Genomic DNA, 21243 nt, shown 5'->3' on the forward strand with positions numbered 1-21243 from the left:
TTTAGGGGGCTCACTTCTCTTAAAGGGGTTTGTTGGATCTCTGTGAGAGTGTTTGGGTAGTCTGCGGACATCTGTGGGGACGTCCGTAGGTGTCTGGGTTTGTGAGGGTCTCTGTAAGGTTCCTATGAGATGTGTGTGGCTCCATCAGTGGGGACTGTGAGGATCTGAGGTGGGCTTCGGGGCTCCCAGGATGGGGTGAGAAAGGCAGGGTTCAGGCAGCTGGGGCTGTGGCGGGAGTCTGTCCTCGGAGGCCCGCAGACTCAAGTTGGAGACCAATAGAATAGGGCATGGGGTGGGCTTTACTGATAAGAACCAATCGAATTGAGGAGGGGCGGAGTGTCGTACTACGTCAGGCTGAGGCCGCCGCCGCGGGGCCTGGTTATCGCCGGTCCAGCGCAGCCCGGAGTCGCCCAGGCCTGAACTCCTACCCAGGTCCCGGGCCTGGCCTCAGCCGGCCCGACCCCAGCCCCGGGCCCACAAGGACACCGAAAGCCACCCCCCGGGGGTGGGGAGCGGAGCCGTGGGTCAGCTCTGCGCGCGCCCCGCGCTGGCCGGTCCGGCCCCGCCCCCGCCCCGGGCCATGGCCCAGCCCTTGTCCCGGCCCCTCGTCCTATCCCCATCCAGCCCTTGGCCCCCAGCCCCGCCCTCGCCCCGCTTCCCAAATCGGTCCCAGCCCCGGCCTGAGTCCCAGCGAATGCCCAGATCCAGGTCCCGACCCAGGCCCCCGCTCCAGTCCCAGTCCCTGTGCCTTTCCTGGCCCCTAACCCCGCCTATGCCCGTGTTCCACCTTCTGTCACAAATCCCAGCCCATCCCCTGTCCCGACCCCATTCCCAGTGTTTGCTTAAGCCCCAGGCCCAAACCCTACCCTTGCTCCAGTCCCCATCACAGCCCCTCCTTCCATCCCTTTCCCTGCCCTTGTTCAAACCCCAGTGCCTAGCACAGCCCAATCCATTATCTCAGCCTTTGCCCTCGTCTCTGTGTTTACCCAAGTCTCTCCCACTACCCACCCCTCTCTCTCATACCGTGCCCCTCTCCCAGCCTCGACTCAGGTCTGGGCTCCAGCTGCCGCCCGCCTTATTGCTGCTGTTGCTGTTCTCTGTCCTTGGCCCAGGGGCTGGTGAGTGCAGAAGCAGGAAGCACCGAGGCAGGGATGGGGTTCTGGCAGGGAGGGATGGACTGGAGGGATTCAGGAGAGGTGGGACCTGGGCAGCTAGATCACTGGGGAAGAGGTGGGGAGAAATAGGGAGGAGAGAGGTCTTACACAACTGAGAGGAATTGGGAGGCTCAGAAGAGAGCAAATTGTGGGCTTGAGGCTCAGCAGGTGCCTAATAGTCCCCAGGACAGAGACTCCAAGGTTTTCTTTGCTGGTGTCCACTCTGACCCCACATTGACTCTTGCTTTTCCGAGGAAGAAAACTTGGAAACTTCTCCTGCAAGGGAAGTTTGATGGGGGAGACATGATCCTCCTACACCAGAGAGCCTTTAGTCCAGTGTGGGAAGATGTGGCCTAAACTTTGAGATATTGGGCATGCATTAAAACAGGGTTAAGAAAACAGTTTTGAGAACAACGTGTAGCAAACAGATGGACATGGGTTAGCCACCATTATAACGGGATTTGTTTTTGGTAATGAGCCTTGTTCCAGATAAACTTGACTTGCTTAGGAATAATTCCTGACACTTTTAGAGTAGTTTTGAAATACAGATGGGGCCATTTTACAGATGGGGAAACTGAGGCTCAGTTGGGGGGCAGTTTTCCCAAGGTCATACAAGCTTGTAAATGGTGGCACTGGGGCTAGAAAAAAGTTTCCTAATTCCTGTCCCATACTAGTGGTTTTTTTCACTGCAACATATACCTAATAGGAAAATTGACCCAGTTGGGAGAAGACTCAAAGCACAACCTGTCCTCTCCCCTGTCTTCCCAAAAGGAGGCTTAATCCACAAATTCTTCCTCATTTGCCGGTTGTCAGCCTACAGCCACCATTCAGGGAGGAAGTGATTCAGAGAGAGAGAGGTCCAACTTCTTAATGGGTAGAATGTGATAGGAGGAGGGGGTCGTGGCTGTAGGAGATATGCCATAAAGTTGGCCCTATCATAAGGAGATGACTGTGGTCTTCATGGCCTCAACCCCTGCCACCTCTGGTGGGTGGCACTGTAGATAGGATGGAGATGTGCCTAAGGGAGTCTTTGGCAATAACACCCGAGCAGCTGAGGGTCGGAGCTGGGTTTCGGTGAGCCCTGGGGGCCTAGTTCAGTGTACAAGCTTGAGGAGATCAATACATGCCAACGGTTGTGCCCCTGCAGAGATGTCCAAACTCTATGTGTATGTGCACTGGCATCTGGGCACTTAAGCATCTGTGTGTGTACCTTAGGGGTCCCTGGGAATGCTGGTCATGTCCGTGTATGTACATGCTTGTCTGTTGGTATGTTCTGTGGGGTGCATGTGAGCCCGTGTGTCCTCTGAGCGCCTATGTTATTACGTGAGGGGAAGAATACATGTTCCTCTTCAGGAGGAACATGCTTCTTGTATAGATGGATTACTGAAGTGTCACCTTCCAAATGGATTTCTTATTTGGAGGCAGTGTTTGGCAGTGTTTGGTCAGCCCTAGCCTGACTCTTTGGAGGAAGGAGCTCTAGAGGGGCTCAATGTTGATTACTGCTGCTGGCAGATTAGACACTCAGAGGAGGTAGCAGCCACACCAGTTTTTCAGTTCGGGCCAGGGAGAATCCATACTGTTGAGCCCAATTCATAGCTTCCATCCCTGCCACCATGACTTCTTTGTTCATGAGCCACAGAACTGTATAAAGCTAAAAGGTGTGGGTTAAAACACGATTGTCCAGAAGTGGGTTCAGGTGCTTTGGGGAGACTTGTAATGAAGTTGGAAAAGAGCACTGAATAGGCCCTACTTGGGGCAGAGTTGCCCTTAATGCTGTTAATAATCACTGCCTTGGTGGCCTGCCTGCAGGGGTGCTCTGTGACTAGTGGTGGTGATAGGTTTCACCAGAGGAGAGGCTGGCAGTGTCACAGGACCATCGTAGCACATCATAGCACATAGCATAGTCTTGATAAATGCTTATTATTGGCTTCAATCTCATTTCAGGAATGGAAGGTACCTCCTGGGTCTCCTGGTCCTACCCCAATCCTTGGATCTTTTCCTCCGCTGACTGTAGTTGCATAGCCCAGGTGTGCCTGCCCATTCCAGGAAGTGGCCTTTTGTTCTACCTAGTGCTATCACTAGCAGGGCCCGCCTCTGCCTGTATGCATGTGTGTCTGTATGTCTGTCTGTGTATGTGCATGTATGTTTCAGATGGTGGTAGAGAGTCACTCTAGCTTCATGTGGAGGTAGTGGAGCATCCAGGACAGCTTCATCTGAGCTTGACCAGGGCTTTACTCATGTTTCCTCTGGGCCACAGCTCTGTTGTGAAATGCCAAACCAGAGCTTGTGGTGATTGGGGCTGTGGATGCTCTCTCAAGCGTCTCCCCTCAGACCTTCTGGGTTCCTCCCACCATGTCAGGTTGCTGGACTTTTCCCACTCGCCCATTCCATGATCTCTATAGCCCCTGGCCACTTTTGGGGTGGCTTAACTAGTTCCCCGGTTCTCCTGGCCATGCCATGTTTCTTTGAATCACAAGGATTTTTGTATTTGTTTATCCACTGTTTCCCAAAACTCATTAGCTACTTTTCACCACCAGTTCTCTGAGAGTCCGCATTGGGGGCCTGGCCAACATTTCTTCCTAGCAGTAGCAATGGCCCATCTGTGACCCATCTCTGGTACCCGCTTTGGAGGAAGAGAGGCCCTCCCTCAACCCCAGCAGAGGGCGCTCCAGAGCTCTGCTTGCTTGTAACAATAGTATCCAAGCTTTTTAGCTCTTGGCTTTCTGCCTCCCTGTTAATCAGTGCTCAGCTTGCAAGGTGGCAGGTCTTCCTCGCTGACAGTTGAGACCAATCATGTGGTCTGAACTGGACTGACTAGTCCTTTGGTGTAACTGGCCTTTGAAGATGAGGATAGGCCAGTCTAGGGCCAGTGGCCTCTACATATTTAGGGCAGCTCTGGGTAGGGTGACCTTGAAGTTCACCGGTGTCCTCCTTACCTGTGCTCCCTCCTTCTGCAGACTGTCTTTCCCAGGTAGCTCTTTCTCTGTTGTATCATATACCTCATTTTTGGAGTTATAGCTCCCATTTCTGGAAGGGAGATTGTCAGACGGGGTAAGCCTTGCGGGTATTTCCTATTTGGCTGAAAACTCTCGTCCAGGGTCTCCCCTCCAGCCCCTGCTCTGTCCTGAAGCTGCTTGAGTTCCGAGCCTTCTCATCTGTCTTGGGGGCATCCTTCTGTGCTTTTCTGGGGCTGGTCTTAAATCTCTAGAGCAGTCAGATTCTCCAGAATTTTGCCTGCCATTTGGGACACCCTTCTATGCAGCTGAGCTACAGGTTATTTTCACAATTCTAGCAGTCATAGTGCCTGTGTGTTTGCCTGGCTAGCTGCTGCCACTAGACTTTTTTGCTCACCTTGGCTGTGCTCTGAACAACCATGATCAGGTATCTTGTAGCTTGGCACTTCAGTTAGAGATGACCAGTACCCCCCAGCCCCAAGTGTGAATATTTCCAAGTGGTTTGAGATTCCACTGAGTCATGAACTGACTGCCTCACTGGGTCTTCCTCTGGGGAAACGCCCTCTGGTTGTTCATTCTGAATCCTAGAGGGCCTGATGACTCCCTTCTCTCCTGGGAGTTCTCATGGTGTCTGCCAGCTCCTGTTCTTGCCTCTGCCACCCAAGCTGGTCCTTTGCATCCTCACCACATTTCCACCATACCCTCCCTCCTGCCCTGAGCCAGTATACAGACAGCTTTTGTGAGGCTTCTGAGGGTTTTCACTGCTCTTGGGACCACAGGGGAACAGAAAGGGGAAGAAAATAAACAAGGAAAGTTAGACAGTTCCTTGCTGACTTTGAAGCTCCACAGGTGGAGTTTAGCCTGCTCAGTGGCCCAAGAGCCCATGCCAACACACACACACACACACGCGCGCGCGCGCGCACACACACACACACACACACACACACACACACACAAGTGTGCCATTCACACATGTGTGTTATTAGGCTTGCTAAGAGGAGAACAATGGCTCCTAAGTCCTAAGTGAGGGGTCATATAAAGGGTCCTGGTTTGGGATGTAGATGGATGTAGGTTTGAAATCTCAGTTTGGTCTAGGCTTGAGCCTCAGTTTCCTTATCTGTAAAAACAGGTCATTTTCCCCAAGGCATTGTAAGGATTAAAGCAGATGATGGCTAGGGTAGCATGAGACCCAGCTCCTGGCTCAGAAGAGAATATTTGTTGAGTTTGTGCTATCGGTGAGGAAGATTGGTGTGCCTGTTGCTTAGCAGAAATGCCCTGAGTCCTACGCTGCTCCTTTTTCTCTTGCATGCTCCCCAGGAGGCCTCTTCCTGACTGACTACTCCACCTGCTCACCCCGCAAGCTGAGTCCCTTCCGCTCCTTTGCCAGCACCGAGCTCTTCCACTTCCACGTTCCCGAGGACACGTTCCTGGCTGTTTGGAACCTCATCATCTTCAAGGAGCAGGGGGGAACTTTTGGGGACCACTGTCCAGACCAAAGTGTGACTGTGTGAGTGTCCGAGTGTTAACATCCTGACCCCACCTCCAACCCCAGACCACTCTCCAAACTAAAGTGTGACTTTATGAGTATCTAAACTGACCTCCTGACCCTGATCCCTGACCCTTGTCCGGATTGAAGTATGACTGAGTGAGGGACAAGACCTTTGTCTCCTGACTACTTCCTGAGTACTGTTTGACTGTGTGAGAGTCTGAGCTGACCTTTTACTCTTTATGTCCTGACTCCTGACCTGGAACCACTTTGTTGTATGTATCAGTGTAGGGAATTCACTTGTGTTATTGGCGATGAGTTGACAGTTCTTCTTTTCCCCATTTCCTGTCTCCCACCCCATTGCCTATTGTCTTCCTCTCCTCATTCTGGTCCCCCAGGTATTTCCGGTCCGGGGCACCCCCTGTCATCAATCCCCTGCACACACACTTCCCGGGGGACACAGCTGTGCCTGGGGTTTTCTCACTGACCCTCAGCTGGACACTGCCCAACCGCACCTCAGGCATCTTTAACGTCAGCAGCCCCTTACCTGGGGACTGGTTCTTGGCTGCCCACCTTCCCCAGGCCCACGGCCACATCTCTGTCAAGGTGGGTTAACGCTGCCCAGGAAAGGAGGGGCCAAAGATGCTTCTCCATGTCTGCTGAATTCCCCCCACAGGCTACTTGACATGCTAATCTTGTGCCAGGGTGGGTAACAGCATAAGGGTGGCTAGGGTGGGGCATAGCTAGAGGGCAGAAGTTTACCTGGTGGGCCAGAGGTCTTGATCTGTAGGAGGCAATTTGGGAGCCTTAGGAGGATATAGTGGGTCCCAGGTTAGCTGAAGGGAGAGTCCAGAGTCCGGAATCAGTCAGATTCCTGGCACTGTGGAGTAGTGTCCCTATTAGAAGGTGCAAGGGTTATTCAAGGTGATCACAGAAGCTGCTGCAGAAGCCCAGGACTGGTCTGGTTCTACATCTTGATTGGTGGTAGCTATGCAGACTCTCATAGGCTTCAGCTCAGTCTTTGGTCCATCTAGGAGAATGCATTCCTCTTCTCTCATAATTTCAGCCCCCTATACCCTCTGGAAGACCATAGGAGAACACTTGGGGTCACGGAAGCCCTTTCCTGTTAAAAGGATGCTTTGGGAAGCTGGTGCCCATCCTGGCTGTTGTTTCCCTTTTCTCTAAATATCAGCACTGATTTCATAGAACGGAGATTTTTAAAGTCTAAAATGTAGGTTCAAAGGTCAGGACGCTTCTTCCTTCTGGTTTGGAGGGGAAAGAAATGCCACAAAGATTTCCTGCCACCTCCAGGTGCTGGGCAGGCCAGGTTTTCTCCTAGTAATAGGATCTATAGGTTTCTTATTCTTATCCATTGGCAGGAAGGGAGGGTATGATGAGCTGGCCATTGGCAGAGTGGGATGGTTATGTGTGTGGGGCCAGTGGTAAGGGTGAAGGACTGAGCACGAACGGAGCAAGAATTTAAAGAATAGGGTGCTGAAGAACATGAAATGTAGTGGGACTTGGCCATTGAGAATTGAAAGGGGCAGAAATTTCCAATTAGGTGAAGCTTTGACTCAGATATATCTCTCCAGGCTGAGTTCCTTGAGGGTTGTGGCTCTGTGATTGTATCAGGCTTGCCTTTCCTCCTTCTGCTATAGCTTGGTGTTCAGAGAAGGTCTTGTGAGGCTTTTGAATGAGTTGAGAATTGTACAGGGACAAGTGCACCGGCACTGCTGTTATCAGAGATGGGAACTAGGTCTGAGGTAGCTTCCTGAGGCCTCAGTGATAGGTCTGTTTTTCCTGAGAGTGATGTGCTAGAGAATTTCCTGTCAAGGCCTGGGAGTCCTCTGGATGACAGCATGTTAGTAACTCACCTGGAAATGCCTCTGGGTTCTGGGTGGATCTTGACTCTCTTCAGAACCAAGGGTTATTCTATTCTGAGGAATGTCTTAGGTCTTTGGCCAAATCCCAAAGAGCCCATTCCTGATCATAACTTTGATCCTTGACTCTCTTTGTGAGAACTGACAGGGAGAATTCTTCTGAAGCCCTGTTCTAGTTATCCAAAAACCTTTCTGGATGGGCAGGAGGAACCTGGGGCCTAGGCCTGGACTGGGATTATAGGAGCTAACACCTGGTTAGGAGAGGTCAGAACTAGCCTTGACATAGCCATTTGCATCTAGATATAGGAAGTAGAGTCTGGGGATTTGGAACTGCAGGCTGGAGGGTTAGCCAGCAGAACTTCTGGGATGTGGCAACATTAGAGACAAGAGGGCACGGTTATACCTTACCCAATGAATGGCAGCAGACCTGGATACCATGAGAGATGTAGGTCTTTAGACAAGGACTCTTCTAGAGGCTTCGGGGTGGGGATGGGCAAGGATCATCCTTTTGGTTCCCCTAAGAATTAGATTATCTTTTGGAATCTTACATGGGCCTTTAAGGATTCTTAAGTTCTCTGGGTAATTCCGTAAATTCAGTCCTGTGGATGAATTGTCCAGAGCATTCCTCCAGGGCTCCATCTTCTTGACTTGCTTTCTCCTTATACCATTGTCCTGACTTCCTGTGAGGCTTCGCCTCGGGTGAGGTCTGAAGAGTCCCAACCATAAGAAGGCAGCACTGTTTCTAGGGCCCTCCTCAGCTTTGGACCTATAGTCCTTGAGCACCTGCTTTGTCTCTGACCTTGGATTGGGTGTGAGGGACACAGATAAATAAGATGTATATTCGTGAGACACAGGAGATGTTTTAAGAGGACAAAGGAGAGATGGCTAACTCGGCTTGGTAGTATGGTGGAGGCGGTTTTAGGAAATAGGAAGTGAGGCCGGATGTCGAGAAAGTAAGGAAAGGCATTCCAGGTGGTGGGGGTAGCATGGGCTAAAGCACAGAAGGGAGAACTGAAGTGGTTCAGTGTGGAGTGGTTGTTGGAGTGGGTGAGAGAGCTGGAGGGGTGAGCAGAGCAGATGGTGAAGGACCTAGAAGCTTGAACTTTATCCTGAGAGTGATTGGGATCCTTAAGAGCTGGTAAAAGGGAAGTGAGTTATCTGGCCCTGGCCATTCTCCTGAGCTCTGTGGAGAGCTTCTGCGAGCTCCTGTGTCCATGCCATTCACTGCTGTATTCCTAGCACCCAGCACAGAGCCTGGCACGTAGTGAGGGCATGGCATATTTTTATTGTTCTTCTGCCATCTTCTCAAATTCATAGTGTCCAAAACTGATCTCACTTCTTTCCTTTTCCCCCTTTTCCTATCAACCTCTTCTGTCTTGACTCATGCCCTCCATCACCTTGTTTTCCCTGTCTCGGAGCATGTGCTCGTTCTGTGGTGCCCAGCCTGCACTGAGGGACCGGCCTTTGGATTGTAGATAACATCTGGCACCCACATGGCTCATTAGGGGAAAGTTTTCCAAATGTCTGGAGCAGAGTTCTCCTCAAATGCTTCCTCTTTCCAGCTCCAAGATTTGAAAGTAAATGAAAGCAGGTAAAATAATGAAAACAAGGATAGGAAAACAAAGAAACAGACTAGAGAAGAAAGGATTCGGCTGAATCCACCAACTAAGACCAAGCGAAGCTCTGTGTCTCAACTTGAAGAGATTAAAATCTACTAACAGTGCTCATTCTGCTCTTCCTCCTCCTTCTAAATTATTATATTTGTGTTTCAAATAGGTAATATATGCACCTGGTACAACATTCGAAAGGTACAAAAGGCATACAGTGAAAAGTAAGTCTTCCTTTCATCTCCTTCCGGTCCCCACTTCCCCTCTCCAGAGTTAAGTAGTAACTAGCTGTTAACTAGTTCCTTATATTACTCTTTCCTAACTGAAACACTTTTTCCTTTTGGCCATTGTGACTTTACAGAACTGTCCTTATTTTCCTCCTGTCCACCTCTTCCTCCTTCTCTGTGTCCTTTCTTGGTGTCTCCTCTGCCTGGTGCATATTGTGGGGCCCCAGTGCTAGGTCCTGAGACAGTTCCTTTTTTATTTCTCCATTCTCTTGTTAGGTGTCCCCAGAAGAATAGTTTTAAATACCACCTATAGGTTATGCCTTCCAAGTGTATTCCATGAGTCCTCATTTCTTTGAACTTCAGACTTTGTATTTAACTGCTTACTTGGTATCTCTGATTGGATGTCCAAGAAATGTCTCAAACTTAGCATGTACAAATCAAAACAAAGCCAAAAGTAAAAATCTCTTTGATTCCCATTTTACTTCTTCTAGGCTAAGCCTCTTCTCTCTCTTTTCTTCTCCATAAATTGGCACTGCTATTCACCATTTGTTCAAGCTCCAAATTTTGGTGTCATACTTGATTCTTCTTTTCCCTTTAACTCTCTATAGCTAGTCCATAAAGAAAAAATCTTGTTGACTCTACTTCTAAAGCATGCTCTGGAGGCATCCACTTCTCTCTTTCCACTCTGAGCATACCTTCCCTGAGCTTTGTCCTGGACCACTGCAGTAACCTCCCAGGCCTCTCCCTGCTTCCACTCTTGCCCCCTGCAGTCTGTCCAGCACTCTTCCATGTTGATTGGTGCTGACCGAATGTGGGCCAGGGATTGTGCTGGGTACTGGGATATCCCTACAGAGAAGGGCAAGTGTCTTTGGGCATCTTAGTCTGTAAGCCCTATCCAGAGTCTAGCTACCCTGCTCAGGCATTCCTTAGGAAACTCAGCCCAGCCATACTAGGACATCTAGAGTTCAGTTGAAGGCTTTTCTTCCCAGCTTCTTTCAGACTGGTTCACACTCTACTTCTCACTTTGGCCCTCCTGGTTTCTCAAGTGTCCTTGCTTTGGCCCTGTTCCTTACATGACTGCTGATGTTGGCTCAGTTTGGACTCTATCACCTGGCTCATGCCTTGGCAGCTCCTGAAGACCTGGCTTCTGGTGCCCTTTCTCTTGCCCTATCATAGGGCGAAGGCTGCTGTACCTCTGCACCTTCCCTGCTCTCCACCGATTGAGTGCTTCCTTCCACAATAAAGGAGGAGTGTTAGATGTGCCTATTATACGGTTTAAGGAAGGAATGCATTTTAACCATTGAGGTCATGTCCACTAATCCTTCAGTTAAGCCAACAGCAAGAAAGATGTGGAGGAAAGTATCTCTTCCCCTGCATTGTCCATCTTGCAAGGAAATGAGCCACCTCCCAAGTGTGAGCCTCCACCCTTGGGGCTTGCTTACTGCAAAGTTATTGTGGTGGTAATTCCTGCCCTAGGAAGTGGGGTTGATGAGGTGCCTTGTGTTAGTATTTCTGGGTCTTAGGGTTTGACACCAAAGATGAGGGATCTGCTTTGGATATCAGAGATGGAGGTCTCTGAGCAACTAGGTAGGTTGAAGAGCTCTATGAAAGGATCCTCTTTTTTAGCACCTAGTATTTGCCAGGTGGTGTGCTAGGCATTGAGGATGCAGTGCTGCAAAAGGCACAGAAGAATTCCAGGCGAAGTAGTGAGATCTTCTGGCCTGGCATCCGTCAAGGCCTTCTTCCAGCCTTGTGGAGTTTTGCTGGAAGTCAGTGCCTTGGCTGGCTTATTCCATGGTATGGAACTCGGTGGGATGTCAGAGCCTGCAACATTTGTCTGAATGAGGTTTAGAGGTTTGTGTTGGTCAGAATAACCACATAAATAAACAGTAGCCTCCAGTTTAGTGGGCCCACATAAGGCCATTTGTCCAGAATAACAGAGAAGCCTAATCAGGAACCCCATCCTCTGAATTGCTAGGATTGGTGGGCTTAGGTAGCTGCAGATGTTGCAGAAGAGGAACCAGAACAAAGGGACTGTGCCCACTGAAGAGTGAGGAGGCTGTGTGTGCTAGGTGGTGTGAACTGAGTCGACAAGGGTCAGGGATTTCACCCAGAAGAGCAGCTTAGATGTGACTGTTGTCCAGCAACGGAAGAAACCCAGCCTGATTCAGAAGAAGCAGATGAATCTGTGGGTCTCCTGAGGCAGAGCAGTGGGAGGGGAGACAGAAAACAGGCTTTGGCTTCATAAACATCAGAGCTGCCCCCAGCTGTGTTGATTGATTGATTGGTTCATATATTCAGCAGACATTCATCTGTGAGGTATGCACTTTATATTACGTTCCATATCTGGGGGAGCAAAAATAAAATAAGACAAGGTTCCTGTTTTCAAGTTGTTTACAGTCTGGAGGTTGCCTAGGAGGTAGAGTGGCCCTTCCCTGGAGGTGTTAAAGCAGAGGCTGGACAAGCTCTTGGGAGGGCAGGTGGGGGATAAAAGAAATTAAAGATTCAGATTAGTAGGCTCCGGTGGGTTTGGACTGGAGGCCTCAAGGAGCTTTCTAACCCCAAAAGAGAGCCGGTGTTCTAAGTTTTTGAGGGCTTGGAGGGGAAATGGGGTAGTTTGAAATTGCATCAAGGGATGGTCCAGGACTGCTCAGGAGGAGGAGTTAGAGTGGAGGAGGAGCGGGCCTGATTGTCGGGAAGGACTGGGTTTGAGTCCCCAAACAGCCAAGGCTGAGGATCACAGCAGATCCTAGAGACCTAGGAAAGACAGAGGTGCAGACAAGGCAGGAGGGACCTAGGGCCTAGAGAGACCTCAATCCTAGCCCTGGGGGCAAGAGGCCGGAGGAGCTTTGTCCCCGACCCCTCAGCAGATTCTGTTTGCCTTGCTTTAGTATCACCCTTGCTGTCTCTACCCTCCCACCACCCCTGCTTTTGTCTCAGGGTCTCCAGGATGAGTGTCAGTACCTCCTTCAGCCGCAGCTGATTGTCCGGCGTTTGCTGGATGTTGCTGTGCTGGTGCCTGGCCGTCCCTCAGAGCAAACCCTCTCCCCGCACAATCGCTCAGCCCTGTACAAGTAAGTCAGATACTCCCCCAAACCTGATCCTTTCCCTCTTCCTTTCCCTCTTCCTTCCCTGGCCTCAAACAGGCAATAGCGTTCTTTTGGCTTCTTTTCACCCTCTGGCCAACCTGGGCTGCTGGGCCACCCAAAGCCCTGAGGGTGGGTTGGACCCCTGCCTCCCTCTCTCTCAGCATGGACAGGAGGACCTGAAAAGGCCTCCTGTTATCCCCTGTCCCTTTCTGCTAACTTCTTCCTAGCATTTTCTTCATTCTGGTGTCCTTCTCACCCTCTCACCTGTCCTTTCTTACCCCCAACCTCCCCTCTGTCCAGGGTCTTTGTGCCCAGCTTTACTTACAGGGTTTCAGCACAGCTGGTATGTGTGGGGAGCCGCGGGGCATTGGTCTGCCCCCTGACACTGCGCCTACGTCCCAAGGCCCCACCCCTGCACAACTCAAGCTCTGTATCCTGTGGAGGTGCCTCGATGTGCCAGCTGGAGCTGGCACTCCCCCCCTGGGGGCACTGGGTCTACGTGCGTGTGGAGATACCATCCCGGGGTCCTGGCAGGACCATCCGCTTCCAGCTGTGTGTGCGGTTGCAAGGTCAGAAGCCCCACATCTGCCTCTGCCACTGCCACTCAGCCTGTGCTGATGTCTGTGGCTGGGAAGAGGCAGCGTGGTGGCTGTGTTCGTTGACCCTCTGCCATGTCCCTGTAGTCTGCTCAACTCCACCCAGGCTCCTTTACACTCTCAAAAGCCCTACCAACTTGGAGCTTCGATTTGTTGGAAGGCCTTCAGGTCATTATTTTGCACCGGATTTGGGGCTAACTAAGGGACCTCAATACTCTCCTTGGCTTAGTCTCTTTTTCAGTTTCCTAGGGTAGGCAGGGGCATCAAAAACCACCACCCTTGCCAAAGCCCATGCCAAACACTGAGAGGGCCCATCATCTGTTTCAACAGTGTCTTCACTGCCCTTAGGGAGGGACAGATGACTTGGACTCCCTCCACATGACATTACATTAGCTGTGACCACTAGGAACCCCCTGGGCCCGATCCTGTGACCCTGCATGCCCCATATTCCCGAGGGGCATTTGATTCTAGTTCTTGTCTCTCCCTACCCTTTGCTAATTCCTGTCTGGCTCAGATCTGGTTTGTGGTGGGGCTGCAGGGCTTGTGAGGGCAGCAGGCCCCAGCACTGATTTCCTCTGCCCACAGAGTGCCCGCAGCCCAGCCTGTCCCGTGTCCTGGTCCCTGGAGCTGCCATGAACATGCCCCAGTCACTGGGCAACCAACCACTGCCCCCAGAGCCACCATCCCTGGGGGCCTCTCCTGAGGGGCCTGGGGCCACATCTCCACCAGAGCACTGTTGGCCAGTGCGCCCAACGCTGCGTAATGAACTGGATACCTTCTCTGTCCACTTCTACATCTTCTTTGGCCCCAGCGTGGCCCTCCCCCCTGAGCGCCCGGCAGTGTTTGCCCTGAGGCTGCTGCCAGTACTGGACAGTGGGGGCGTCCTCAGCCTGGAGCTCCAGCTTAATGTGGTACTCTTGGTGGAAAGCAGCGGGGGTGGTGGGGGGAGGGGGGAGGTTGTCCTGGAGGGGAACTTCAAGGAGAAGGTGTCAGGGGTGTGGGGACTCTTAACTCCTTCTGGAAGCACATCTGGGTTCCTTTTGACCAACTTTATGATTAGCGACCATGTCTCAGCCCAATTCTGGTCAAAAAACATTCCCCTGAGTATTGACTTTACTACGGATGGGCTAGGTCAGCCAGGGCAACTCAGAGTGGGCTAAACTTATCCCAGTTTTATAGGCTAACCTTCCGCTTCCTAAGGGTCTCTATGGCAGGTGTTCACTTTTCTTGCAAATCTCCTGTGATGGGGAGTTCATTACCTCTTAAGGCCATGCAGTCCATATTTAGCTCTGATTGCTAAAGGCAGTCTTCACATTCCATGAAAATCTGCCTCCGTGGATTTCTACCCACCAATCTTTGTTTTGCCCCTGAAGCTATAGCCAGTAAATCTATCCTTGTCCTTTTTATTTTTTTTTAAATTAATAGACTTGGTTTTTCAGAGAAGTTTTAAGCTTATAGAAAAATTGAGCAGAAAGTAGAGAGTTCCTATATCCCCCCTCTTTTCCTGCACAGTTTCCTCTATTATTTACACCTTGTATCGGTGTGGTACAGTTGTTATATGCTATCTTATTTTAACAGTCCTTCATATGCCCCTCAATCTCCCCTAAGCTGAACAATCTCAGCATCTTAGACATCTCCCATCCTCTGCTGTCTCCTCTGGTCATGGTGTCTCTGAGATCAGTGATCCAAGGGGGTCTGACCAGGGTGGCAGGTGGTGTTTGTGCAGCCTGAGATCCAGTTCCCTCTTTCAGCTTCCACATCACACTGGGGAATCACCTGGGGCCGCGGTGAACTAACATCTTGAGGTCTTTTCCTTTTTCCTTTTTATTTTCTTCAAAACAGTTGTAGACACTTACTTTTTTATTATAAAAATAATAGGATCACATGTAAAAGTTTTGGAAAGTCGAAGACATAAAATTGTGTGTCCTCTCAGTCATTTTTCGTATTAACTTCTGTGTTTATCTACTTGCAACCAAGGGGCATACGCATTTTCATGCTCTGAGCCTGCCTGGCTCGTGTGAACTGCTGCCCATTCCTGTCTCATATTTTTGCAGTGAACTTTGTAACTTGAATGGAAGAATTCATGTCCATCTTTGAGCCATTGCCTAATACTAGTTTGGGCCTTGGGTCTTCCCTGCTTTATGTAATTCACACACTCAAAGAGCCAGGCTTCATTATTTTCAGCATTAAATAAGACTGGGCTGAGGGCAGAGTCCTATATCAGGACCTTAGTGACTGTCTTAGACTGGCATTGATCCAATAATTTATGTGCTGTTTCCCCAGCCAGGCTTTTAACTCTATTATTCCCCTGCTCCGGGGGCAGGCACCATTTTCCTATCAGCCAACCTGAGACCTGATCTGTGGCTAGATGTGGTCTTTTATGGCACATGGCTCAGAACTTTTTGTCCTTCTGCTGGTCAGGACAGAGCAGATTCTTCAACCTGAAGACATTCCTTATTTTCATACTTAAATTTGGACTCTTACTGCCTTTGGGCAGTGACAGTGAGGTCTTGATTTGACCTTGAAACTGTAGCACCCATTTCAGAGACCAGCACCACGCATACTTGTTCTTCCTCAGTGTCTTGAGAGTAGAAGGCCAGTGCCCCCACCCCCCATGGCTCCTCCCTGGCCCTTTCTGCATTCATCCGCTTATATTACACCCATCTATATGCCATGACATTTGTTACCCACTGCAAACAGTCCGTTATATTTATTCTGAAAGATGTTGGCTCATCTTCTATGCTTTTTCCCTCCAAGTATTTTGATTTTTTTCCCCTTGGAATCAAGAACTGAACATTTGGATCACAGAACTGCATACCTAGAGGACATTTTTCCTTTGGCTTCCCACTAGAATGATTTCTATGGAATACTCTGGCATATTACCCTGGCTTGCATTGAAGGAAGTTATAAGCAAGTTGTATGAAATTCACCCTTGTGGTTGAGGACAGGATGCATGACAGAACACAGTGCTTCTTTGATTAGAATTTTCCTGAGAACCACCCCTTTGGATGCTGTACTTTTGAGACTCTGATTAAATTTTATCTTATGGACTCATAAGATAAAATCTGGTAACTCATTATGTTTCCTTTTTTGCTTTGGTTGCTTGGAAGTCAGCATCAAATATATGGCTCACAGCTAGAGACAGACTTTATTTTCTTATCTTGATCTTTAAATTTCCCTCATGCATTTACTTCATCCTATTATATGCATTTAATAAGCTACCTCAAATCCTTCTTGAATGAGGTGAGCTTATGGCATCCTGTTACTTTTATTGTTGTAGACGCTCCTTACGTTTAGTCCTGTGGATATCTGGTTTCTTTAAATCCCAGACAGGTTGCTACATTAACCCCTCAGGCATTCTGTTACTGATATTTAGTACCTAGGATCACTTCACCTGAGGAAGAATACATTTCTTTACACGCCTCCTGCCTTCAGACCCAGGTGAAGATAAGAAGGTGACTGAAAACCTTACAGTTACCTTTGTTCACAACTAGTTTCTACATCCAGCAACAGTCCCCCTCCTATTCCCTCCAGCAAGCTAGACAGGACTGAAACAGGATGTTCTCCCTTGCCTAGACAGAGTTTAAACAATTCTGCTCAAAGACAACATTCAGAATTGGGCCTTTCCTTCTCATTAGTTTTTGAAAGATCTCTGCTGTGGAAGATCTGGTGTTCTCCAGTTTTTCTGTTCTAAGAATGGAGACGAGAGAGGGAGAAGGAGAGAAAAAGACGGGGAGAAGGAGAAAGGCAGGCTTTGATGTAGGAATGGAGACGAGAGAGGGAGGAGAGAAAAAGACGGGGAGAAGGAGAAAGGCAGGCTTTGATGTAGAGAGCACCTACAGGAATGGATGTCCAGTGAGCTCTTGGAGGGGTTTCTGGAGAAGGGTTAACAGGTGTAGGAGTCTGGGGGCTGTGGGGTGGTGGTAGGGCTTGGAGGGTGTGACTGCCTCTTCTTCATACCTGCCCTCCTCAGAGCTCCCTGCGCCAGGAAAACGTGACAGTGTTCGGATGCCTGACTCACGAGGTGCCCTTGAGCCTGGGGGATGCAGCAGTGACCTGTTCTAAAGGTGGGGGTGAGGAACGGGAGAAGCAGAGGAGGCTTTAAGTCTGGGGCTGGGGCAGTAGGGGATGGTATGGAGAAAGGATGGGCTAGGGAAGTAGGGTCAGGTGGGTGAAGGTTCTTTAGGTCTTGACCCCATACTGACTCCTCCTCCCTCTCACTGATATATGCCCTCTTCTCCCTTCTCTAAGAGTCCCTGGCTGGCTTCCTCCTCTCCGTCAGTGCCACTTCCAGAGTGGCCAGGCTGCGAATCCCCTTCCCACAGACCGGGACCTGGTTCCTGACCCTCCGCTCTCTGTGCGGCGTGGGGCCTCGGTGAGCGGAGCGGGGCGGGGCGGCGCAGGGCGGGGTTGGGACAGGGAAGTAGTGGCCGGGGCCGCAGGTGACCACGGCCCTCATGTGCGCAGGTATGTGCGGTGCCGGAACGCTACGGCTGAGGTGCGGCTGCGCACTTTCCTGTCCCCTTGCGTGGACGACTGCGGGCCCTATGGCCAGTGCAAGCTGCTGCGCACGCACAACTACCTGTACGCGGCCTGCGAGTGCAAGGCCGGTGAGCGGGCTGGGCTGGCGAGGGAGCCGCGCCGGTGGGCTCCTGGGTGGGGGGTGTGGGGGGATGGTCTGGACTGCGGGGCGGCAGCTGGAACTGAGAATGGGTTTGGAGAGAACTGGAGGGCTGAGCTAGGGTGAGACCACCCACTACTGGCTGTGACGTTGCGCCTGGCAAGAGGCCGCCAGCAGAAGTGTCTGCCCAACCCGAACCCAACCGTGGCTGCCTTGGGCCCTCTTCCACCTTCCACCTTGTGCTCTCCCCCCTCGCAGGGTGGAGGGGCTGGGGCTGCACTGACAGTGCAGATGCGCTCACTTATGGATTCCAGCTGCTGTCCACACTTCTGCTCTGCCTGAGCAACCTCATGTTTTTGCCACCCGTGGTCCTGGCCATTCGGAGCCGATATGTGCTGGAGGCTGCTGTCTACACCTTCACCATGTTCTTCTCCACGGTATGCGGTGCATCTGTGTCTTCACCAAGTCCTTATTTCATGGTGATGGGTGAGGGTCTGCATTTCCACCGTGTTTTCCACGGATGTGGGGATGTCTACACCTTCATCATATGAGGATGTCTCCTTTTCAACGGTGTCTTCTACAGCAGTGTCATGGCATGCGAAGACTATAGTGATTTTTGTAAGGCACATTGGGATAAATTAACAAGGCCGTTTGTAACTTAAGATAAGCAACAGCCACTAGAAACAGTGTGTGTTCTCCAGCTGTGTCACACCCCAGGGGCCAAGGAGACCTTTACTTAAACACCCTGGCTGTTTTATGGTATGGAACGGTGTCTACAGCTTCACCTTTCCACTCTGAACGGTGGCAAGGGATTTGCACTTTCTCCCATGTCTCTGTACGGAGTCTCCACTTCTCATGATGTGAGGGCTAGCTACACTGTGTTCATGTTCCTCATTGTCCTGGGGACTTCTGCATCTTCAACATGTTCTTATGGTATGAGAAGGTGTATCCCCATTTAGTCACCATGGCCTCCCTGATCTCTCATGAGAGCTTTTGGAAGACAGAGAGGATGTCTCTACCTGGGTGGTTTATAGAGCATTCTGGCTCTTGGGATCCTAAGAAATCTTATGGACTCAGCTACGTCCTGAGCCATCATGGGAAGTGGTGGTGTGACATAAAATTCCAGCTCAAAGGAGCATATTTTGATGAAGATTAGTATAGTTTTAAATCCTTATCCTCCCAGTACAGAATGTCCACAATCCCCTCTCTGTGTCTTCCCACTCCTCCACAAACAGAAAAGTTCATATTAGAGCAAGCATCACAGTGAAAGGAAAAGGTAGAGGAGTGAGCCTGCGACTGTGATGTAACCCCCATGTAGATTTTCCCCCTGAGATGCTTCATCTAGGGATCTTTTCAGCTCATCTCTGGACTCTTGGCATCTGGTGACATATAGCGCCTGCTTATGAGCACTGCAGAAATCTTAGATAGATTCAGACTTTCTTCTTGTCTTGGCAACAAGGATCACAAAAATCAATATGTGTTTCCGTTTTGTTCAGCATTAATAGATCACACATATGTCCAAATCACAAAAGTCCTACTTATCATTCAGGAGAAAGTAGGGGGTGAATTGAGGGGCATGCTGTAGGGTCCTCTAGGATGTTCATGCACAAATGAGGAAGAGGAGGCTATAACCATGCCCTGTAGAGAGACCTTGGCCTCTTCAGCTGGGTGAGAAGGGCACACTCCAATTTTGCTTGGCTGCCCCCCACCCCTTTTAGACCTGCTCTGACAGTGCCTCATTCTATTTTTATAGTAGAGAGTGTTTCTCTTTACTGCCAGATTCCCTTTATACTGTTGCTACCGAATCCTCTAGCAACAACTGTTCCACCAGCCCACTCCTGGATGCATGCAGATCTAATGGAATCCACAGTTAGTAAGAGTACCTGAGTGTGTTAGGAGCCTGGAGCATGTGGGGAGACTGTGTCCATTCTCTGCACTTTGCACGAACATCTGGGCATTGGCTCTAGAATGTTTAGTATACCAGATGACTCCTCATATTCTGGATACAGTGGCAAATTGTCCTTGACAGAAAAGGCCTTTTCCCCAGTTGGAACACCAGGGGAGCCTACAGTGACTGACATCACATACAGAGCTTCCACTTTCTTAAATGGGATAATAAGCAGAATGCCTGGCTGGCTCAGTCAGTAGACCAGGTGACTCTTGATCTCAGGGTTGTGAGTTCAAGCCCCATGTCAGGTGTGGAGCCTACTTACAAAAGAGAAACACACAGGATAATAAGCAAAAGATCAAGGAAAAGATCCTGGCCTCTGAGGTGTTGCCTGAAGTCTTGCTCTAACCCCTGTTCTTTTACCACATGGGCCAACATGTAGAGCTTCTAGTCATCCAGTTTTCCTGGGCAAGTTCCCATCTCTCTTCCTTTCCCATTCTTTACTTAGTCTAGACTTACTTCGTTCCTCCACAGTCTGCATTTAAGGACCCATTGATCATATTGCAGGTAACAGTCCCAGGGCAGTAGATGACAGTCTTCCCTATCTTCAAATTGAGGACAGTCTACACCTGGGAGTAGCGCATCGAGTCCTATCCAGGGCATGGGAGTAGACAGTAGGTTTGTTCTTTAGGAGTTCAAAGTGTAAATATGTAAAATATTTAAAATGCAAAATACATTACATAATATGTAAAATACATTAAAAGAAAAACAGGGCACAAATCCAGCACTTGATTTTGTATGTAGCAAGACCAGTTCAGATAACGGTAATAATAAAATAACATTTAGTGTGTCAGGCACTGCTAACCGAGTTCTCACAATAGCACTAGAGTAATAGATAAGTACTTTTTTTAAAAAGTTTATTTATTTTGAGAGAGAGAGAGAGTGCACATGTGCACAAGCAGGGGAGAGACAGAGAGAGGGGGAGAGAGAATCCCAAGCAGGCTTCAGGCTATCAGTGTAGAGCCTGACTCAGGCTCAATCCCACGAACTGTGAAATGATGACCTGAGCTGAAATCAAGAGTCTGATGCTTAACTGACTGAACCACCCAGGAACCCAAATAGGTGCCCTTATCATCCATTTTTGCAGATAAGGGCAGTTTACCTACTTTGTCTGAGGTGTAACATGAGTGGTAGAACCATAGATCCCTCACATGTAATCACTAAGCTATATTGTTCTCCAAGTACCAAGGCAGCGGGGCAATTGATACATTTCTAACCTGACTTCAGTTTTTCAGAAATCTGAAGTATGTAGAGAACCTTATGACCTCAGTTTAATAGTTCTCAAATTCTTTTTTCTCAAGGGGCACCTGGGTGGCTCAGTTGGTTAAGTGTCCGACTCTTGATTTTGGCACAAGACATGATCTCATGGTTATGAGATTGAGCTCTGCATTGGGCTCCACACTGATGGAGCCTGCTTGGGATTCTCTCTCTCCCTCTCTCTCTGCCCCTCTCCCATTTCACACACATACACACAAACACACATTCTCTCTCTCTCTCTCAAAATAAATAAATAAACATTAAAAAAATTAAAATAGTTCTCAAGTTCTTAAAAGGTAGGAACCAATGAAAAGGTCAGAAAATATAACCAAATACAAGAAGTCATCAAGGGAAATCTATCAATAATTGCAGTTGTGCAACTCTAACGCATGCCGTCCAAAGCCGTGAGCCCTTCACAGTGCTA

The 21243-nt window shown here is 49.6% G+C and overlaps 1 protein-coding gene across 9 annotated transcripts in view; it reads left to right on the forward strand.

Annotated features, from left to right (window-relative positions):
* Positions 1-218: 218 nt before the first annotated feature.
* Positions 219-21243, forward strand: part of TMEM8B (transmembrane protein 8B) — a 34725-nt gene continuing 13700 nt past the window's right edge. For 8 of the 9 annotated variants that reach the window (XM_078436693.1, XM_078436694.1, XM_060609329.2 and 5 more), the window contains exons 1-10: positions 408-1118; positions 5426-5615; positions 5993-6200; positions 12249-12382; positions 12698-12966; positions 13579-13904; positions 16967-17060; positions 17245-17368; positions 17461-17603; positions 17873-18051. In XM_078436693.1, coding sequence (XP_078292819.1) covers positions 581-1118; positions 5426-5615; positions 5993-6200; positions 12249-12382; positions 12698-12966; positions 13579-13904; positions 16967-17060; positions 17245-17368; positions 17461-17603; positions 17873-18051 — 2205 coding nt within the window. In that variant the 5' untranslated portion in view covers positions 408-580. Of the gene's footprint in view, positions 1119-5425; positions 5616-5992; positions 6201-12248; positions 12383-12697; positions 12967-13578; positions 13905-16966; positions 17061-17244; positions 17369-17460; positions 17604-17872; positions 18052-21243 lie in introns of all 9 variants that reach the window. The other variant, XM_060609336.3, reaches the window with a different exon arrangement.

Source organism: Panthera onca, chromosome D4, assembly GCF_046562875.1.
Source record: "Panthera onca isolate mPanOnc1 chromosome D4, mPanOnc1 haplotype 2, whole genome shotgun sequence".
NCBI classification, from domain to species: Eukaryota; Metazoa; Chordata; class Mammalia; order Carnivora; family Felidae; genus Panthera; species Panthera onca.